General features: G+C 53.5%; 1 protein-coding gene across 1 annotated transcript in view; it reads left to right on the forward strand.

The window, feature by feature from the left end:
• Positions 1-1,179: 1,179 nt before the first annotated feature.
• Positions 1,180-21,280, forward strand: part of SLC6A2 (solute carrier family 6 member 2) — a 46,053-nt gene continuing 25,952 nt past the window's right edge. Inside the window, exons 1-3 of the mRNA XM_043599227.1 lie at positions 1,180-1,518; positions 14,113-14,244; positions 16,178-16,415. Of these exons, the coding sequence (XP_043455162.1) occupies positions 1,245-1,518; positions 14,113-14,244; positions 16,178-16,415 (644 nt within the window). The 5' untranslated portion in view covers positions 1,180-1,244. The remainder of the gene's footprint in view (positions 1,519-14,112; positions 14,245-16,177; positions 16,416-21,280) is intronic.

Genomic DNA, 21,280 nt, shown 5'->3' on the forward strand with positions numbered 1-21,280 from the left:
ACAGAGATGTAGGAGTAAGGGTTGGGGCGTGACCTTTCAACCCCGAGCCGGCCAACTGGCCGGCCATCGCGTTTGCCTGTTTGCCGACCGCGGCAATGCGCTGAGCAGAACATTCCCACTTCGTTGACGGAGAAACTCTGGCAGGGTAAGTTTAAATGGCCTGCGGCGGATGACAGAGCTGGTGCTGACTCGGGTCGTTTGCTCTCCCGGCCCCCTCTCAGACGCGACTCTGACCCCCAGTTCTGGGCGTCTCGCTCTCTTCCCGCGGTGGGAAGTCAGAGCCCGGTGGCCCCCGGGAGCTGCGCCTGGCGCGCCGGTGCGTGCTGGAAAGGGAGCGGGCACCCGGGTCCCCGAGTCGCCCCCCGAGCCCGCGCCGCGCCCCCGCCCCTGCCCGGCCCCGGCCACGCTGTCAGTCTCCATTAGCGCTAACAGGCTCCAGACGGAGCGGGCCCGGCGCGGGCTTAATGCAATCGGCGCGTTACCTGGGGCGCAGGCTACATTACCAGCCCGGCCCCCGCCCGGCGCGGCCAGAAGCAGCCAGCGCGCGCCCCGCCGGCCGCCCCGCGCCTCCCGCGCTCCTCGGGCCGCGCCCGAGCGCCACGCGGCGGAGCCCAGCCCCGGCCGGCGCCCCACAGCCCGTCGCGGCCAGGCGGGGCACCCGGGACCGCGGCGCCGCCGGACACGTGAGTGCGCCCTGCGCGCCGCCCGGCCGAGGTGTGCCGGAGACCCCGGCTGCGTGCGCAGAGCGAGAGCGGTAGCGACTTTGAAGTGCGGAGGGGTAAGTGTCGGGAGGCTCCTGCGGCTGCCGGAGGTGGCACAGACCCCGAGCTGGGGGACAGGGGGCAGCCAACGGCACGGGCAGGGTCACCGCCCTGGGAAACCTCCGCCTCCGCGTGTCCCAACCCAGCCATTTGGGGGCGAGAGGGAGCGGGCGAATGAGGGAAGCGCTGTGGGGTCCGGGACCAGACCCACAGGGTCGGCAGGGTTGGTCTCCAACTCTAAGTTCCGTCTCAGTTCCGTGCCACTACCGCTGTTTCCAAATTTTACCGACAGACGCGCGCGGGTCTGGGGGAACCCCGCGTCCGCTCGGTGCGCGCGCTGGCCGCTCTATCCCCGCGCTCCCGGGAGGTCTCGGGAGGCGCACGGAGGGCGGGATGGCCTAGTGACCACATCTTTTCCTTTTATCCAAGCAGAGCCTCGGCGCGCTCCCAGTACGGCTGACGTTCCCCTCGCCAACCGCACCCATGCTTCTGGCGCGGATGAAGCCGCAGGTGCAGCCCGAGAGCGGCGGGGCGGACCCGGGGCCGGAGCAGCCGGTGCAAGGGCGCAAAGCCGCGGAGCTGTTGGTGGTGAAAGAGCGCAACGGCGTCCAGTGTCTCCTGGCGTCCCGCGATGGCGACGAGCAGCCCCGGGAGACCTGGGGCAAGAAGATCGACTTCCTGCTGTCAGTGATCGGCTTCGCGGTGGACCTGGCCAACGTGTGGCGCTTCCCCTACCTCTGCTACAAGAATGGTGGCGGTGAGCCCCCTGATGGGCTGGGGTTTGGACTTGGGAGGCTACCTGACCGCAGCAGTGGCCAGGACCGGGGCCGGGATGGAGGAGCTGGGATGCGCGGGAGAAGAGGAAGCACGCGAGCGAGTCTGGAGCGCAGAAGGGTCTGGACGGGGCTCACGGAAACAGAATTGGAGTCCTCAGTGGAAAAGGGAAGTGGAGGCTTGCCCCTGGACAGTGATAGGTGCATGAGGAATGTAGGTGATCTTTTGATGGTTCGCAAGAAGATTTGGAGAGCTCTGGAAGGGGTGCCAGAAGTGCACAGGATGTGACAGCCAGGCACACAGTGACCCTAACTCCAGCACTTTGAGTCTTGGGGCAGGGACCTCTGGGCCAGAAGGGGAGAGAGGATGTGGGTTCCCTGAAGGCACTTGGGAGGCCTTGCACTCTTGGGGACAGAGACTCTGGAACTGAGACCCACAAAGAGAAGCTAATGTCAGAGAGCTCCACTGTCATGTTGGTGCTTGTTTTGACGGAGGGGCCGGAGTGCACAGTCTAGGTAGGAATGGGTCATTAGGGACCAAGAACTGGCCCGATGCTTGAGGCAGGTGAAGCCTTTGCCCCCTGCCGCCACCTGGGGTCCTTGGCTCCGATGCAGGGTGGAGTAGGAGAGGGGCCTGGAGAAAACTCCAGTGGAAGTAGCGAGGCTCTCTCCCCTTTCCCGTGCAGGGTGACACGATACCCACTTGCCTGGGATGCAAGTCGAGAGACCAACTATAGCCCAACCAAATGGCAGAGCCCTGGAAGAAGCAGCCTGGGGGGACGGGACACAAGGTCCTAAGACCCTAGCTCCTTCTTGAGGGCCTTTGCTCGTGGGTGCCTAAACCACACCAGTCCTGCGCTCATTTGCTAGAGTTCAGGGGTGCCCTGCAGAGAGCCTGGGAAAATGACGGGAAGGAAGAAGTTGGCACACGGGGGCTCAGCTCTGGAAACTTCTCTCTACTCCCTGGGCCAGCCCGCCTGGCAGTAACTGGAGCTCAGGACTCCAGGGGCTCAGAGGGAGGCAGGGCAGATGTTTCCTTACCTGGAACCAGGTAAAGGGAAAGCTTGTGATCTGCCCCATAGGGTCTGGGACCCAGCTGTTTGCTTCAGTGTTTGCTCTGGACACTGCTTTGGTGGAGAAATGGGAAACGTGACACTCTTCCGTGTTCGGCTGCTGTGGCCTCTCAAGAGTCTCTGGTCAGGTTTAAGAATTCCGGCCCTTTGGACCCAGGAAGGGAGGAAATGGAGATTGCATGTATTTTTAGCAGGTGGGGAGGTGATGAATGGAAGACAGACTGAGAGACCCTGAGATGTGCCATCCAGCATGACCTCAGTGACCATCTGAGACCGTGTGTCCCCAGACAGCAGGAGCCTCTATCAATAATCAGCAATATTTACAAGTTCCTCCCTGGTGTGAGGCACAGTGCTGGGCTCTGCAGGGGTCACCTAGATAGATTCATCACCACACCTGCCTGCCAGGAGCTTCAGTCACCTGAAGCGTCATATGCCATCCCCACGCCACTCCCACTGTTATAAGCGTTGGGTGAAACTCCAAGGATCTCGGATGGCCAGCCGCACACATCAGCTAGATGGATATTCTGGGGCCCCGCTGACCCCGTGTGCTCACTTGGTCATTGCCACCAATTGTGACCACCTGCTGCCTGCAAGGTGGTATACCAGGAGCTCAGGGCACAAGCATAGCCGATTTGTCACAGGTTCCAATTTGTAGGTAAATTTGGCCAGAAGCTCCCTCTCTTGGGTCTGCTAGCCCTGTATATCACCCACCTGCATTGTTCGGTCATTTATTGCTTTGTGTATCTGTCACCCACACAGACTGGGGCACATTGAGGGCATAGACTGTCACTTCTTCCTCCATTTCTAATGCCCAAAGTAAAGACTAGATCCTAGGAATGCGATAGAAGGTACCCAACAAACTTCTGTTGAGTGAATAAATGAATGAAAATGGTCCAAGTCCTCAGAGACCTAATGCCTATCCAGAAACACTAACTAACCCAGAGAGGCAGCATGCGCTGGGAGGGGTGGGGCCAGCAATCTAGAACTTAGGGGCCTTGGCTGTGGAGTCCCGGGTTCCAACTTCTGGCAGTGTGATTTGGGGCAGCCTCTGAAGCCTCAGTGTCCTCATCTGTCAAATGGAAAGAACGGCTTTCAGCTCAGAAGGTAAGGACGTGATGATGTGATAACGCCGGTGGAGAGCCAGGCAGAGAGCATGGCCTTAGTAAAGGTAGCTGCTGCTTTTCCTTAACAACATTTTGATGACGTGTGACATGGGTGGGAGAGGTGACAGGCGCTCTAAAGGCCAGAAGAGGGGCTGCTTGGGAAAGATTCGGAGGTGGACTGTGCTTGGAGCACCGCCCCAAGGAAGGGAAGGGAGGTGCATGGACAAGCCTTGAGAAGAAGATGGGAGGCATTTTATTCGAGAATGCACGTGCGATCATCACAGAGACTAGGAGTGCGGGCTGGCGGGAGGGCAAGCCATCAGCGATAAGGGCGGAGAGACAAGTTGGGGCCCGGCCCCGGAGACCTTGAATGCCAGGCTAAGGGGTGGAGAAGTTGTCCCAGTGAATTTCCATTTCTGGCTGGGGTGGCCATGGATGACACAGGGGAGCGAGGCAGCCTCCCATTTCCTTCGCAGACTCGAAGGCAGATCCTTTTCTCCTCACCCCTCTGGGGGAGCTCATCTGGCCCCTTCTGAGCTTGATCTCTGCGGAGACCCCCTGGCTGCTCCTTGGGGATCAATTCTTAAATGTAATTCTAACGTCAGCCCCTGAGATGGGCAAGCAGGTTGGCAAGCAGCCAAAAGACCGAAGTTTGAATCCCAGCTCTGTTTCTGCGGGCACAGCCCAGCCCGTCTCTACGCCCGAGTTCCCCACTACAGCTGGAGGTGAGCGTAGGTGACCCCCAAGATCTGTCCCTCTCCAATGACCTGGCTCAGCTCTGCACTTAAGCCCGGACTCACCCGCCCTGTTTATTTCATGGCCTGTGTTCTCCTCTGGTGCCAGTTTTACCAAAGTAACCTCCGCGCCTGGCTGCTCGCGCTGGCCCATACTGGAGGGTGTTTTGAAATGGTAAAAGTGCCAGGAGTTAGGCCCCCGGCTAATACTTTCTGAGTTAATTCCTGGGAAAGATGAGCCTGCCTGAACATCTTCCCATAGGCCAGCTGCTGGGACGCACAAATACGGGAAGCTGCCGATGGGGAGTGCCTTGAAATTTCCAGGGCTCGGAACCTTCTCAAACGGAGCGCCGGGCCGTGGGGCTATTTTCAGGGTGCTAGATACTCCCCCTGCACCGGTGGTGGTCTTGGGCCTGGCCGCGCTGACGTGCGGGGAGGCGTAGGCAGATCGACCGGGTCCCCATGTCTGCCTCCCTGCCAGGGAAGGGGTCTCGGCAACGGCAGCTTCAGTTTGAGACAAGTGCTGTGCCGTCAGGCACATGGTCTCTAGGTTCAGACAGACCCACGTTTGCATCTGAGCCTGACACTTCCTGGAAATGTAGTCTTGGACTCCTCCTCTCTGGGCCTCAGTTTTCTTGTGCAGAGAAGGGGAAAGAGTATACTTTCTCATCAGCAGGGTGATGACGTGTGCAACATAGTGGGGGTTCAATAAATGGACCCGCGCCTATTATTGTTATCATTTGGTGATTTTTAACTGCAGGCTAGACCCAGTGGCGTCCTGGTTTCGGAGGGAGCAGAACTAATTCTAAGGAAGAACTGAGGAAGGGGAATAAGGCTGGAAATTAGGCACATCTGGGTCACGGGAAAGCAAGAGGCAAGACCTAGGCTTTGTTCCAGGTCCTGGCAGTCCAGCCTCGCCCCACTGCACTTTCCTCACCTGGAAAAGGGGGATTAACAGTCCCGCACCAGGTCCCGTGAGACGTGGTTCTGGTCCCGGATAGGGTTCTCCTCCTTTCCCGAGTAAGCTGAGCATCTCAGGCATGCACAGCCCACGGGGGGCAACGCTCTCGGCCAAAATATCTGGGCTTCTGGAGGCTGGGTGTGAAGCGTGGCTGGTACAGAGGTCAGAGGTTTGCAGACTCAATGCCCTCACCTCCGGCCTGGCTGGAGGAGGCCGTCTACACCCTGAGCTTGCCAAGCCTGACCCTGACACTGATGGTTCGGCTCAGGTACACGTGAGCCGGCCAGCTGGCGTGGCCCTCCGCTGACGAGTTTGCAGGAATGAGGTGCTCATCGGGGGCTAGAGCTGAGACTCTAGTCCGGGGTCATCAGCAGGAGGGGGCTCACTGCTCTGGGCTGGCCGTAAAAGATCTAGAGAAGCTGTTTCCAACAAGATGGGATTTCGTGGGGATAAATGCTACACCCTGTCCTGTGGTCCCAGACCCAGCTGCCTAACTAAGGATTAGGTCACCATGCAAGTAGAGGAAGGCCCTGGGGATTTCATTAGCTGCATCCTCCCTGTGACTCCCTTCTGGGAACCATTTATTTAACCAGAAAACATTTCCGATGTGCTCATCATATGCCAGGAACGTGGAGATGAGCAAAAGGCAATCCCCATCGTGAGAGAGCTCTTAGTCTATTGTAAACATCTAAAAGCTAACGTCATTTGGGGTTCTGTGATTGGAAGTATTATATCCCAGATGAGGGGGATGAGGTTCTACTGATCTTTGTGAGTTGTGTTGCCTTCCAAAATACAGTTCTGAGCATCCCAAACGCCCTCTTATTTGTTCATTTTAAAGAGACCAGAATGGAGATAGGAAACCAGAACCTTCAAGGAGCTATATGGAAAGCCCCAGAATTCTTAATAAATATCAGGTCAGACCCTGCAAAGTTGACAGCAGAGAGAGAACCGCCCCATGAGGAGGGGAGCCCCAACCCTAGTCTCCCTGCTTTTAACCCCCTTTGCCCTCCTTAAGGGAGCAGGGATGTTAATCCGTCAGGAAGTGGGCGTTTCTCCTTGCTGGGGATGTTCCTCGGTCTCAGATCGAAGGCCCGGAGGTCAGCGGGAAGCCCCTAAAGTGACCATGCTGCTCCTTTTGTGTGGAACTTCCTCCCGGAGCAGCAGGCATTTCTGCAGAGGGGTGCACCCGTGCTCCTGGCCAATCTCAGTAGAAGTCAGGAGGACTCAAGAGCTGCGAGGCTCCACTTGGGCTGAGGTTAAAGGGATCCTGGGGCCAGTGGGCAGGGGCAGATGAGTCTCGGGGAGGAGGAAACATGAGTGGTCACCGCATGGTTCCCATATCCTACCCTGGGCAGAGTCCGTGTTGACAAACATGAATGATCTGGGCTTCGTTTATTGTAAGAAGCGGAGTGTTTCTCTAAAGAAATGGCCGTGTGAAGCCAGCTGTTTAACTGGCAGAGACTTGGGGGTGGGGGTGGCGGGTGGCCCTATGCCCGACACCCAGCGTGCACAGCATTGCTTTGGACAAGACTGATCTGTTCCGTTCTCCATGGTGCGAAGGACAAAAAGAAGGTGGAAAGTGAAGGCTGCGGGGGAGGGATTTGGGGAAGGCGAGAAAGCAGTGCCGGCCAGAGGGAGAGGTCGGCTGCCAGGTTCAGCAGAGCCTCAGCTGGCCGTGGGCACCTCTGAAAGGGGGACGGCCACAGGGGGAGTAACCGGCCTCACTCGGGATAGGGACGTGAAGGGTCCGGGGGACTGCCTCCAAGTCCTCCTGTGCTGGTGAGCCTCCGGCAGGCATTCGGCGCTGTGCTCCGTGCAGGACCCGGCCACCGTCCCCTGCGCCGGCACTTGTCAACTTGGCGATTTCCAGTTTACAAAGTTGCACTGTGCGCGCTCTGCGGTGTGACGGTGGGATGTGATTCCCGTTTACAGAGCGCCCGCTAAGCGCCAGGTACTTACTTCTCCTCCATCGTCTCCAATTATCACAGCAAACCACAGATGCACTGGCCAATTCTCCAGCTCTCCAGACCCCAGCGGGGTGTCCTACAATTCAGTCCTGACACTGGCGACCGGGAGTTGGCAGACCCCTCAGGTTAAGGACTCAGTCCCGCAAGACTGCCCCCACTTCAGAGGCCACCCATGGGTCTCAAGCTGTCACCTGTGCTTCTGACCACCTGGCTGTAACTCAGGGGTTTCCATGATCCTCTCTTCAGGTCAGTAATGTGCCACAGCAGCTCATAGAACTCAGGGAAGCACTAACTTACATTTTCCAGTTTGTTATAAAGGGTATGGGAAAGGATACCAATGAGGAGGTGTATGGGGCAAGTCCTGGATGAGTCTTGAGTGCGGGGGCTTCTGTCCTCGTGGAGTTGGGCTGTGCCACCCTTCTGGCGTGTGCTGATGTTCACCAGCCTGGAGGTTTTCCAGGTTCCGTAGTTCAGAGATTTTTATGGAAGCTTCATCACGCAGGCGTAATCGATATTAGCTTTATTTGTCTCCAGCCCTTCTTTCTTTCCTGGAGGTTGGAACCTGGGGCTGAAAGTTCCAAGCTTCTAATCAGGGCTTGGCTCTTCTGGTGACCAGCCCCCGTCCAGGAGCTCACCGGGAATTGTCTCATTAGAATGAAAGATACTTGTATCACCCAGAAAATTCCAAGGGACTTAGGAGCCCTGTGTAAGACATTCCTATCACCCCCACTCAGAAAATTACAAGGGTTTGGGGCACCTGGGTTGCTCAGTCGGTTGGGCATCTGACTCGTGCTTTGGGCTCAGATCACGGTCTCACATTTGGTGAGATGGAACCCAGTGTGGGGCTGTGCGCTGACAGAGGTGTGGAGCCTGCGTGGTATTTTCTCTCTGCTCCTCCCCTGCTCGTGTGTTCGTGTTCTGTCTCCCTCTCTCTCTCTCTCTCTCTCTCTCTCTTTTTCTTTGTCTCTCAGAATAAATGAATACACATTAAAAGAGAAGAAGAAGACAATTACAAGGGTTTTTTTTTTTTAATTTTTTTTCTTCAACGTTTATTTATGTTTGGGACAGAGAGAGACAGAGCATGAACGGGGGAGGGGCAGAGAGAGAGGGAGACACAGAATCTGAAACAGGCTCCAGGCTCTGAGCCATCAGCCCAGAGCCCGACGCGGGGCTCGAACTCACGGACCGCGAGATCGTGACCTGGCTGAAGTCGGACGCTTAACCGACTGCGCCACCCAGGCGCCCCTACAAGGGGTTTTTAAGAGCTCTGTCTCAGAAACCCAGAGCAGAGACCAAATATAGTAAAACCTTGGATGGCGAGTTAACTTGTTTTTCGAGTGTTTCCGCAAGACGAGGCACACATTTCTAAAAAATTTTAACTTGATAAAGGAATGATGTCTTGCAATACGGGTAGTACGTGACATTGAATGTCACATGATCACAACGGAGCCAATGATTCGGAGCCAGTGGTTCTCTCTCTCTCTCTCTCTCTCTCTCTCTCTCTCTCACTGCGGGATTATAGGTAATCGCCTCCTAGGCTCAGGTGCTCCGGCTCAGGCCACGGTGTTTGGCAGAAATCAGTGATTTTTCAGAACGTTGGAAGGTGCCCATGCCTGGCAGCAGCGTATTTTTGTCCCTTCAAAGCACCGATGGACAGTCCTTTGCTTTTCCATACAAAAGTAAGCTTAGGAATGCTTGGCTTCCTTCTGGGTCATTGGATAAGCTCCTTGTTAAAGTCGCACGAAAAGAAAAAGATTCCATTGAGCCGATAGATAGCAGTGATTCTGTTAGGGATGGTGCAAGTCGTCCTACACGGTAACCCTCCTCTCTCCTGTCTCCCTTACACCAGCCACGAAGGTTTTCCAAGGTAAGCGCAGGTTAATCTGTTTATTTTTCTTTATGTTTTGAATTTTCTTTCTTATTTTGCGTCCTATTACCATATTGTAATCATTTTTATGTGAATATTTGTGGGGCTGTGGAATGAATCATCTGAGTTTCCCTTATTCCTTATGGGGAAATTCGCGTTGATATACAAGTGCTTTGGATTCGGACACATGTTTCTGGAATGAATTATGCTTGCGAACCAAGGTTTTACTGTATCCGTATTCCATACTGTGTCACCGGGGGTCTTCCCCGGGCCCTGTGCTTTAGACAGCCCTGCTCTGCCCTCTTTCCCTTCTCACCGAGGCCTGCCCACCGAGAACACTGCCCCCCCGCCCCCCACCCCCGCCACCACTCCAGATACCGGTTCCCAGTCATTCCTTGTGCAAACGCCCCAACCTCCTTCTGGGTCTGAACGGGCCTCTCGCTTCATTCCTTCTGTAATGTGCACAGGCCGCAGGCCCCAGGGGAGGCCAGAGGCCTGTGGTCTGCAGGGGTGTGGACAGAGCTTAGACATGTATGTGCAAGAGTCCATACATACGTGCAAAAGGCCTTGCGTGTCTCCGGACAGAGCTGAGGTGGGGCCCCCCCCTTCGCCGCCCCATTGTGGCACAGGGCTCTCAGAGGCGAGGGCTCCAAAACGGAACCTTATGATAGAACCGTTACGAACGTGCACTTGTCGAGGCACGAAGATAGAGCATGTTTGATTTAAAAGGTGCAGCCTGATTGGTCATGTGGAAAACCGTGGCCATGTGCGGTGTCCAATGCCAGGGCCACCCTTGCCCCCCGGCTCCCCCCGCGTGCCTGCCGCGAGCAGCACCGGCTCTCATGCAGATGTCACCCTCTCTTGCGCCCTTATGTCTCCTATGCCTTCAGGGTGTTCAGGGCGAGGGCACAAATCTGGCTACTCTCGGCATTGACCGAGGTTTTCTTGGAACTCTGGCGAAAGCCGCAGCCGCTGCCCATCCACAGCTGAGCCACGGGCGCCGAGGGAACAGTCCCACGAGTCTTCACTTCTTGATATATCAGGCCGTGGCCAGAAGGCACAGTTGGAGGAATCTGGCCCTCAGCGGACTGGGAAGTGGGTTCCCTGAGGGACCCAGCTCTCCTTCCTGCAGCCCCTCCCTGGTCACACTCTCTCCAGCTCACCCCGGATTCCCAGTGGGCCTCCGCCCTTCTGCCTCCTGCTGAGGGCCCTGCAGACATTCCCTCCCCTTTCCTGAGCTCCTCTCGTTTGCCCTCCTCATCTGCCCCAGCGCATCCCACTCGGAACTTGGTGCCCCTGAGCTTCACTTCCTGAGGGCTTGGCATTTGTACAGAAGATTCCAGAACCCCTCTCTGACCAGTGCGGTGCCTCTTTAATGGTGAGGTGGCAGGCAGTGTGCCCTGGGCTAGCGGTGATGGGACGGACGCTTTCCTTACTAAATTCATCCGAAGGCCATTTGTCAGAGTCTCTTTTACGGCCCACAGGTCTTTCCTCGGGTGTTCGGGTTTCCTCGGGTGTTCTGACCCTGTGCAGAAGGGTCACGAGTGTGCACGTGTGTGCATCTGTGTGCATGCATTTGTGCGAAGACTGCCAGGAGCTGAGAGCCTCAGGAGATATGCCCTGTGGGTGCTTCTCCGGGTCTGTACACCAGGACCTGCATAACCAGAGCATTCCAGAATCAAGACAGGATTGTGGGCTGTGGCCTCTGAGGTTCTCAGCTCTCAGACCCTGTGCAAGGCCGGTGGCAGCTGGCACTGTCACGCGTGAAGATGTGGCAGGGCCTTGGGGATGTGGTGGTTATGGGCCTTGCAGGACAGTAGCTTCTGGAAAGTTTGCAGTCCAGCCTCAGTTTCCCAGGAGCTGCTGCAGGGCTGTTTCTAAGCGAGGCCTCCTCGGCTGACCTCAGGCATTCCTGAAACCCCTTTCTGGCTCTCCAGACCTGCCCCAGCTGCCTCCAGATCTTTCTGCAAGGGGGCTTGGACCAGCCAGCTGGTCAGTGTCTTCTTTCGGAATAAGGCACTGGCCCCTGGGCAGCTTTCTGGTTTTTATTCACACTCAGCTGCTCCATCATTCTGGAGTGTTCTTGGGCTGTTTCCTCCCGAAGCAGTGGCTGGGCTCACATCACAGGCGCTCACAGAGAAGAGCCTCGGGCTTGTGCAGACCTGTCATCCTCCCTCCTAATCTCCTCTGCTGGCACTCCCAGCCGAGCACAAGAGGAGACGAATGTCCAACTGGGCAATTTACCTACCTGTTGTAAACCTGTTGTAAACCTCCGGCCACCCGGAGGTTTGGAGTGGGGGACATTGGCCCGAGTGAGACGCCTGGTTAGTTGGCTGACGTTGCTCTTTCCCTTCGCTGTGGAAAAGAACGCCAGTGCCAACATCCGAGCCGTGAGCCCTGCTCTTTCCTTCCCCGCCGTCCCCCGGGCCACCGACCTCAGTCTTCAGACCTATTCAACAGTCAGATGCGTCTGTTTCCCCTACTCTCTGGCTCCCGTCTCCCGAGGGCAGTAGCAAGGCGGTGGGAGACAGAGTGGGGCTCAAAGGGATGTCCAGATTATTCTAGTCTGGACAAGCAACTTAACCTTTCTTAGCCTCAGTTTCCTCATCTGTTGAGTGGAAATAGCGGTAATTATGTCTCAGGGATGATTTCAAATGAAGAATTACATAAAAGCTCAGTGTGTGGCTCGTCATATAACAGATGTTCACCAATGTCACCATCACCACCACCAACTACCTCTGTCACATTACCAGCGTCAGCTCCATCGCCACCGCCATTACTGCCAGCACCGTGGACAGACGAGAGCTCAGGTACCAGGGCGGCCCTCTCTGCGTGTGGGAGAGGGAGAAGGACAAGGTGGAGTCTGGAAGCAAGAAATGAGGAGGGGACGAGAGAGGGTGGCACGTGGGCATTCAAAGAAGTCCAGCAGGGAGCGGGGGATGGGGTATTGGACCAGTATATATGACCAACTGACGAGATGGCTAAGCTGGCCCCAGATCCCCAGTTCCAGGACAACCTCCCCTCTGAGACCCTGTTCAGCCTCACGTCCCTCACTGAAGCTGGAATATTCTGGCGTCTTCAAATTATGTTGGGAATGGCTCTGGAGCTCTGGAGGCAGGCAGACCTAGGGCCAAACCCCAGATCCATCACTTACTGGCTGGGTGACCTTGGTCAAGTCACTGGATTTCTCCAAGCCTCAGTTTCCCCCTCCGAGAAATGGGCATAGCAGTTGCTACCTCAGACTTAGGGTCGATGGGATCACGGATGTCCAGGGCCCAGTGCCTACATGATACGTAGGAGGGACTCACTTCCTGCTAGTGTCTTTCCTGTGCCCACAGTGCTGGTCCTTCTCTTGCTTCGGAAGGGACTGGATCCCAGAGCACTGGGGCCGACACTTCTCGCTTTGTCCTTAAGATCCCCGGGCTTCCCGAGGAGCAGCCCCGGGAAGAAAGTGGGGGCTCAGTCTGAGTAAGTGAGACGGGGTGAGTTTGAACCTGGGGTGCCGCGTGACTTTGGCATAATTCTCCGCTAGCTTGGAGCCTCAGTTTCCACGTCTGGAAAATGGAGATAGCAATCATCGCTGCATCTTAGGGTCACTGTGAAGGTCGAATGAGACCTTGCATGGAAAGCACCTGGAACACAGCACAGGATGTTATATTCCTCCTGCTACTGTCATTAAATATTTCCCGGCTTCTGCACTTTCCTGGTGTGGGCGGGCCAGAGAGTGTTTGGTTTCCAAGGTTACTGCATCTCCGCCAAAGGCCAGAGGCGGGGACGAGTGTGGATCTGGCCTGGCCACCTCCAGCTGCGTCAGGAAAAGGAGCTGGCATTTTGCTTCGGTCACGCTGGCAGCCTGGGCTGACATGGCACGTATCCCAGTGAGTCACCTAACGGCGTCAGAGCCTGGTAAGCTCGCCCCAGGCTGCTGGACACGCTGAGCATCATCTCTGAGACTCACACACGTCTCATCCCAGCAGGAATTCTCTTGGGGATGAGTTGCTGCCCATGGCCAGGGGCTCTCACTGGTTTCTGCGATGCTCTGGGTGGGTTTCTTCCCTGGTCAGACGCTCGGTCTAGGGATTATTTGCCTTCAGTCGCCTGTAGCAGGGGGAGCCTGATGTGTTCGAAGACCTGAATGTGAATCCTGCTTCTGTCCCTTACCAGTAGCAAGAAGAGGCCTGATTCAACTCCCTTCTCTGCCCTCAGTTTCCCCTGGAGGTGGGAGACATAATGACCCTGTCTGGTCATGTCTCTGAGCAGCTGTGAAACTAATAATCCAGTGAGATTGTGTTTGGGAAAGCCCCATGTGACCTCAAAATGAGGCAAATATAAGCAAAGTTAGACACTCAATCGTGTGCGGCTTTGGGCACTGTCTCTCCCTCACTGATGTCAATTTTCTGACCTTTAAAAGGAGGGTTGGGAGCAACTGGCATTCCCCAGAGTGGTGATCCATGAAAGAAAAGGTTCTGCATTTAAATGAATTTGGTAAAGACTATACCTCTAAGCGTCTTCCTGGTGCTTCATGGTGTGTGCCTATGTGTATCCAAGGCCAGAAGAATCCTGCCAGGAACAAGCTCGTTCAGCTTTGATTAACCCAGATTTTACTGATTTGACCACACAACCTCATTATCCTAGTGATGGTTTTTCCTGGTCCCACAACAATTACTGTTACTGTTACTGTTACGATGATTTGTCTTGAGTGCTCTGTGTTAAATCTATTTCCCTACCACAAAACACCCCTTGGGAAGTGGCCGGGGAGCAGATAAATGAGGACACTTAGGCTCTGGTAGACTTTGATCCAAGCAGGTGCAGGGGGCAGACGCAAGGCTGGCCAGGGGTCCAGGGAGTCACGCTCTGCCTCTGTGTCCTCCAGGTGCCTTTCTGATCCCGTACACCCTGTTCCTTATCATTGCTGGGATGCCCCTGTTCTACATGGAGTTGGCTCTGGGCCAGTACAACCGAGAAGGGGCAGCCACAGTGTGGAAGATCTGCCCATTTTTCAAAGGTAAAGGATGGGTGCAGGGGAGTCAAGCAGTGTCCAAAAGATTTCCTTGGTGCCCCTGGAGAAACTGCTCCAAAGGTGGGATCCGAGGAGTAGACCAGCTCTCTTGTGGGATTCGTAGGTATTGGCAAGGTCAAAAGCATCCACCATTGCAAGCTACACGGAAAGCCCTCGGTGTGTCAAGGCCAGCTTAGCCTAGAAAGTCTGGGAGCCTGGGTACCAGTCGAGCCTCCGCTGCTGACTGACCAGAGGGTGTCTGTTTCCTGTTTGGGAAACATTTACAGAAGTGCTAGAAGTACTCAACACATATGCCTCTACTCTCCCCTCTTGCTCCCATGGCGGACATGATAAATAGAGCGTAGACCTTTCTGGGCTCAGCTAGGAAATTGTCTCACAGTCCTTAATACAGCAGCCACGACTAATCGATCACATCTGGGACAGGTGATGAAGCCTGCTTGCATTTGGGACTTGGAGCACGTCTGGGAAAAATAGCCATAGCAACTGCCATTTCTTGGCCCCCATATGTCTACGAGAAGGGTATGGAATCAGAATTTGTGTCTCCCAAGCACTGCTTAGTGAACTGGGCCCAGGTGGCACTGAGGGCCAATATGATTCTTATGAGCCTCTTCTCAGCTGGCACCTGTCTCCCGACTGCCTTCTATGTACTCAGTCGTGTAGTAGACACAGGCTGGTTAAGAGGCTTATAAGACGTGTGTATTAGTTAGGATTTTTTAGTTTAAGTTCCAGAAATCCCGCTCAAAGTGGCTTTAATGTAAAAAGAATTTTTGGCTTATGATATGGTTCAGTCCAAGAGTTTCTGCTAGCTTCGGGTACAGCTTGATCCAGGTCCTTGAACAGTATTATCTGGAATCTCTCTCCACCTCTGTCCGTCTGAAGTCGGTGTTAGCATCCGTCTCAGGCATATTCTTCTCAGGTGCTAGCAAAACCAGCCATTAACCACAAGATTAAATCCTACCAAGTTTACCAGTGACAGAGTAAATCAAAAACACCTTTTTATCATCAGTAAAGATCCCAGAGAAGACTCTCATTGGCTTAACTTGAGTCGTATGTTTACCTATCAACCAATCCCTATGGCTGTGGGGAAGCAGAACTCTGGTTGGCCAGGCCTGAGTCGTGTGTCTACAGCCAGATCAAGGAAGTGAGGGATTAGCCTCACCCAAACCTCACATGCTAAGAACACTTAAGGCTACTCCCTGAATCAATATTGCACAGGCCAAAAAAAAAAAAAAAAAAAAAAAAAAAAAAAAAAAAAAAAGTCTACTATAGGCAAAAGCCCTAGAACTGGCTAGCCCAAGAAGAGCTTCCAGCGTATTCAGGAAGATGAGATTGGCCCACGCATGGAGCAGATGGTTGAAAGGAGGGCCCAGAGAACACCCAGGACTGAAGTGCTAATCAGGGACTGCTTGTTTGGGGTTTCCCAGAAACACGTCCTGAGACAAGGGAGTTATTTGGGGAGTCGATTCTAGGAAAGACCGTGAGGGACAGAGGGAGGGTGTCAGCCAATAAAAGGTGTGTCAATCAAGCCTGTTCCACCATGGAGCAGGGGTCCATCCCACTGGGAGAGACTGTTAGCATGCCTCACGCTTACTTGGCCCAGGGGGTGAGGGGTCTGGGATACTCACCCTCTGGTGCCTCCATACGCTCCGGTACATATGCTCTGGCTGCTCCCTGGGGACATTAGGGTCCTGACACTTCTGGCCCGCCTGAGGAGTGGGCAAGAGAGGCAAGAGAGAGCACTCAGGCGAAGGGGTCGTGGGCTCCCCGGGCATGGAGGTGAGGCTCTGACAACCTGCTGCAGAGAAGGAGGGGCATAGGGGTTGGGTCGTGCCATGGTTGGAGCGGGCTCCCCGAGAGAGGTGGCTCTGGGGCTGGGCCCGGGGAAGCCCACGCCTGATCCCTCTCTGCCCCCGCCCAGGAGTTGGCTACGCTGTGATCCTCATCGCCATCTACGTTGGCTTCTACTACAACGTCATCATCGCCTGGTCTCTCTACTACCTCTTCTCCTCCTTCACCCTCAAGCTGCCTTGGACCGACTGCGGCCATGCCTGGAACAGCCCCAACTGCACCGACCCCAAGCTCCTCAACAGCTCTGTGCTGGGCAACCACACCAAGTACTCCAAGTACAAGTTCACGCCGGCAGCAGAGTTTTACGAGTAAGTCACCGACCCCTTGTCCTATTCACTCGGGCGCACGGAGACCTGGGCGGGGCAGGACCTGGGCCGACCACTAAGGAAAACCACCCCGGTCGGCATTTGTAGGGGGCACTGAGAAGCCACCACAGGCCTGACCCTGGGCTGGGAGCTGAGGATACAGCCCTGGCCAGGGCAGTGGAGGACCCTGTGTTCCGGCACGGGACAGTGGAGGTGCGGGGAAATACCCTAGTGAACATGTAAGGAAGCAAGAACGTTTCTCTAGAGAGTCGACATGCCCCTCAGGAAATAAAACACATTTTAGGGAGTGTAGGTGCTCTTAAAGAACGAAAACCAGGTATATGGGGGGAAAGGACCATTAGCTCGGGTGGCCAGGGAGGGCTTGTCTGAGGAGGTGACATGAACACTGATGAAGCCAGCCAAGGGAACATCTAGGGGCTCAGCCAGCAGCTGATGGAACTGGAGCTTGAACCCAAATGGAACTGGGCCTGAAGCTGCCATGTGGCCCACCTGCGCTGCTGTCCCTCTGGGGCTTCCAGGTTGAAGGTTGTCGGTGAAATTCAGAAAGCGAGAAGCAGGTCAGCTATGTGCGGCTCGGGGGAAGTATGTGGACCATGTGTGCCTGAGAGGCACTGACTGGTGGTAGAAGACAGAATATCTTTTTTAAAAAGACACGTTTTATGTTGAAATCATTGTAGATACAGAAAAGTTGGGTAAGTAACATGTAGAGCTCTTGTACACCCTGCATTCAGTTTCGTCTGTCGACACCTTATATAACCCTAGTGCAATGATTGAAATCTGAAAATTAGCGTTCATATACTGTTAACTAACCTGCTAAAGGCCTTCTGTCGAATTCGTCAGTTTTCCCACTAATGTCCTTTTCTGGTCCAGGATCCAGCCCAGAGTGCCACGTGGCATTTAGCTGTCCCTTCCCCTTAGTCCCCAGTCTGTGAGAGTTCTCTGGTCTTTCCTTGAGTGTCATGACCTTGACACTTTTGAAGAGTACTGGTCAGTTATTCTGTGAATTAGCCCTCAGTGTGGGTTGGTTTGCTATTTTCTCCCAATTAAACTGAGGTTGGGCATTTTTGATAAGAATACCATAGAGATGATGCTGTGTCCTTCTCAGTGCATCGTATCAGGAGGGACACGATGCCTCTTATTACTGGGGATGGTAACCTTGATCGCTTGGCTAAGACGGTACCTGCCAGCTTCCTTCTGTGTGGAGATACCATTATTCCCTTTGTAATTAACAAGTGTCTTCTGGGGGAACCTCTCGAGGTTATGTAAATATCTTGTTTCTCATCATCCTTACCCCAAATCCTCAGCATCCTTCAATGATTCTTGCCAGCAAAGATTATTATCATAGCGTTTGCTAATTGTGATTCTCCGTTCCTATCATTCCCTCTAGATTAATTGATTGGGATTCTTTTGTAAGGAAGAGTTGTCCCTTTCCCCCTATTTATTCCTTCATTCTATCATTTACTGATGCATTTTTTTATTGAGATATAATTGACGTATAACTTCGTAATAGTTTCACGTGTACAATGATTTGACACGTGTATATATTGCAAAATGATTCCTACAATAAGTTTAGTTAGCATTCATCACTACCCACAGTTACAAATTTTTTTCCTTGTGAGGAGGACTTTCAAGATCTGCCCTCTTAGCAACTTTCAAATATACAGTAGTATTGTTAACTGGACTCACCACGCTGTACATTACATCCCCATGATTTCTTTATTTTATAGCTTCTGGAAGTTTGTACCTTTTTACCACCTTCACCCAGTTTGACCATTCCCACCCCCTGCCTCTGGCAACTACCAGTTCGTTTTCTTTATCTTTGTAAAAAATGTTTTAGTTTCCACGTATAAGTGGGATCCTATGGTATTTGTCTTTTTCTGTCTGACTTATTTCGCTTTGCATAACGCCCTCCAGGGCTGTCCATGTCGTCACAAATGGAAGGATATCCATTTTTTTCACGTGAATATTTTATGTATATAGATACATTTTATATTTTATATACACTTACATAAATTTTATATAAGTATAAAAATATTGTATATTACATATATATTTTGTATTGCGTGTATATATATATGCCTAATACATATATACGTATCTACACAATACATATATACAATACACCATAGTTTGTATGTGTGTGTGTGTGTGTGTACGTGTGTGTGTATACATATGTGTATATCACACTTCGTCTCTCCGTACACACACACACACACACACACACACTCCATCATTTTTATACATTCATACATCCATGGATATCTTGTTTCCATGTCTTGGCTATTATAAATAATGCTGTGAACACAGGGGTGCAGACATCTTTTTGAGTTAGTGTTTCCACTTCCTCCAGATAAATACCCAGCCGTGAAATTGCTGGATCAGCTAGCAGTTCTATTCGTAACTCTCTGAGGAGCCTCCATACTCTTTCCCACAGCGGCTGCACCCGTTTGCATTCCCGCCAACGGTGCACGAGGGTTCCTTTTCTCCACATCCTCACCAGCTCTTGTTACCTCTTGTTTTTTTTTGATGGTGGTCATTCTAACAGGTGTGAGGTTCTGATATCTCATGGTGGCTTTGATTTGCATCTCCTCCGTCATTCATTGACATCTGTACGGGCTCGCAGAGAGTTGTTTTATTCTGTGGTTTTCATCCAGAACCGTCAATATTTATTTGTGGTTCCCCTGTCATCCTCAACTCCATCCTTTTATGTCTTGAGGTCAACTTGGTTTTGGCCACCTAATGTGAAAATGTTTGCACGTCGGGCTCTTCAGAATGCAGCTTGCGTTGTCTTTTTCCCTCGGGCGGGGACAAGCCCCATTTTAGCAATCGAGACACAAGTGTTCACAGATAAGCAGGAAGTCCTGTTACAAGCTGTGGGGTGGGACAGGGAAATCTCACCGGGACCTCACTCGTGAGGCGTACGGGGTCTGGAGTAGGCTGTGACAAGCTGCTCTGTAAAAACCAGATAGCAAATATTTGAGGCCTTGAGGACCATATATGTCTCTCGCATATTCTGCTTTGTTTCATTTTATCCTTTCCAAAGAGAAAGACCATTCTTAGCTCACAGGCTGGACTTGGCTTGGGGGCCACGGCTCGCCGACTCCTGGTCTAGAGCAGTGCTGCCCTGCGGTGATAGGAATGTTCTCTATCTGTGCAGCTCAAGAGAGGGCCACATGTGGCCAGTGGAGCCATTGAAACATGGCCAGTGTGACTGAAGAGTTAAATTTTTAAATTTTATTTAATCTTCATCAATTTACCTTTAAAGAGCCACATGTGGCCCGTGGCTACCACTTTGGATAGTTCTGGTCCAGAGGATGAGAAAAGACAGATTCATAAAAGACAAAATGCGAGGACCAGCTTCCTCCAGTGCTATGGATTCTCTACACCAAGGCCCTGGGGATGCGTCCTGATTGTCTGGAGACTGGGCTTATCCTAGGCCAGTTTCCATCCCTTCCATCTCAGGGCAGTAGGGCCAAAGAGATACAGTTTGGTTAAAAGTGGTCTCTGGAGAGCCTTGTGCCTCCTGGGGCTTGGGAAATTAGGCGCTCAGGGCCTAGGAGCTGCCCTCAACGAGCCAGTGCTGAGAACTTGCCGGTCCCTGACCTGCATGTCCCCTCCACCATCTGTGTTTCCTGTGGGTTTCCAGCAGGCATGTGCGAAATGACATAGGTGTGGGACTTGGAGGGGAGAGGGTCCAAAGTTGTCATCAAATGCAGATTGAAGCACATCTGAAACCCCTCGAGGACTGAGGCGTTGCCGTTGCTTAAAGCAAACATCCGTTTACATTAACAGTGTTATCCCTGTCTCCCTCCCCATCACACACGTGTGTCCAGCTTTCTGCTGACTTCTTTGCATGTGTTATTTCAATTTAAGCCTCACCCCAACCCCACGAGGTTTCTGTAACTACCCCCCGCCTCCCCAAGTGCACGCATGAGGAGGCTGTGAATATAAGCACTGCCCCAGGGCCCCACGGCCAGTACTGCACACAGCCAAGATTTGGGCCCAGGCAGCTTGTGCTTATAGGACAATGGGCCCAGGCAGCTTGTGCTATAGGCCGTGAGTGAACACCTGCCCCTGCTTTGCCCCTGGGACCCTCCCTCTCCCCACCCCAGCCCCTGCCTCGCTAGACAGTGACATCCAGAGCCTGCAGTCCTAACCTCTGGGTCGTATTGGATTCGAGCCATTATAAATGGCCATGACTACTCAGAAACATTGCCACAGTCACAGCTAACCTTTGTCCGGCCTAGATTATGTCCCAGTCACTATGCACGGTGCCTTTTCACCCTGACCACCGTGGCCAGTCTAGAACTATCATCGTGTCACGAAAGAGGAAACAGGGGCAAGCAAGAAACGACTTGTCCAGGGTCATGTAGTTTTAGAAGTGACATTTGGAATGGGTTTGAACCCAGGAAGTCTGGGTGGAAAAGCCAGGCTCCCAGCCCAGCGATTCAGAACCACCCAGAAACATACGGATGCCTGGACCCTGGACCCAGAGACGCCGATTTCATCGGTCTGGGTGCAGCCAGAACATGGGGGGGTTTATTCACAGTTCCTCTGGTGATTCTACTATGACAGCCACTGTCTTGACCACTGTGCTCTTCGGTCTCAGACAGAGCAAGATTTTTCCCGCTTCAGGCTGGCATCCCAACAGTGTCCTGTTGTGGGAAATCTAGGGCCGCCTTCACTTTTATTTATTTATTTATTTTTTAATTTTTTTATGTTTTATTTTTGTGAGAGAGACAGAGCGTGAGCAGGGGAGGGGCAGAGAGAGAGAGAGAGGGAGACACAGAATCCGAAGCAGGCTCCAGGCTCTGAGCCATCAGCACAGAGCCCGACGCGGGGCTCAA

This window comes from Prionailurus bengalensis, chromosome E2, assembly GCF_016509475.1.
Source record: "Prionailurus bengalensis isolate Pbe53 chromosome E2, Fcat_Pben_1.1_paternal_pri, whole genome shotgun sequence".
Classification (NCBI taxonomy): domain Eukaryota; kingdom Metazoa; phylum Chordata; class Mammalia; order Carnivora; family Felidae; genus Prionailurus; species Prionailurus bengalensis.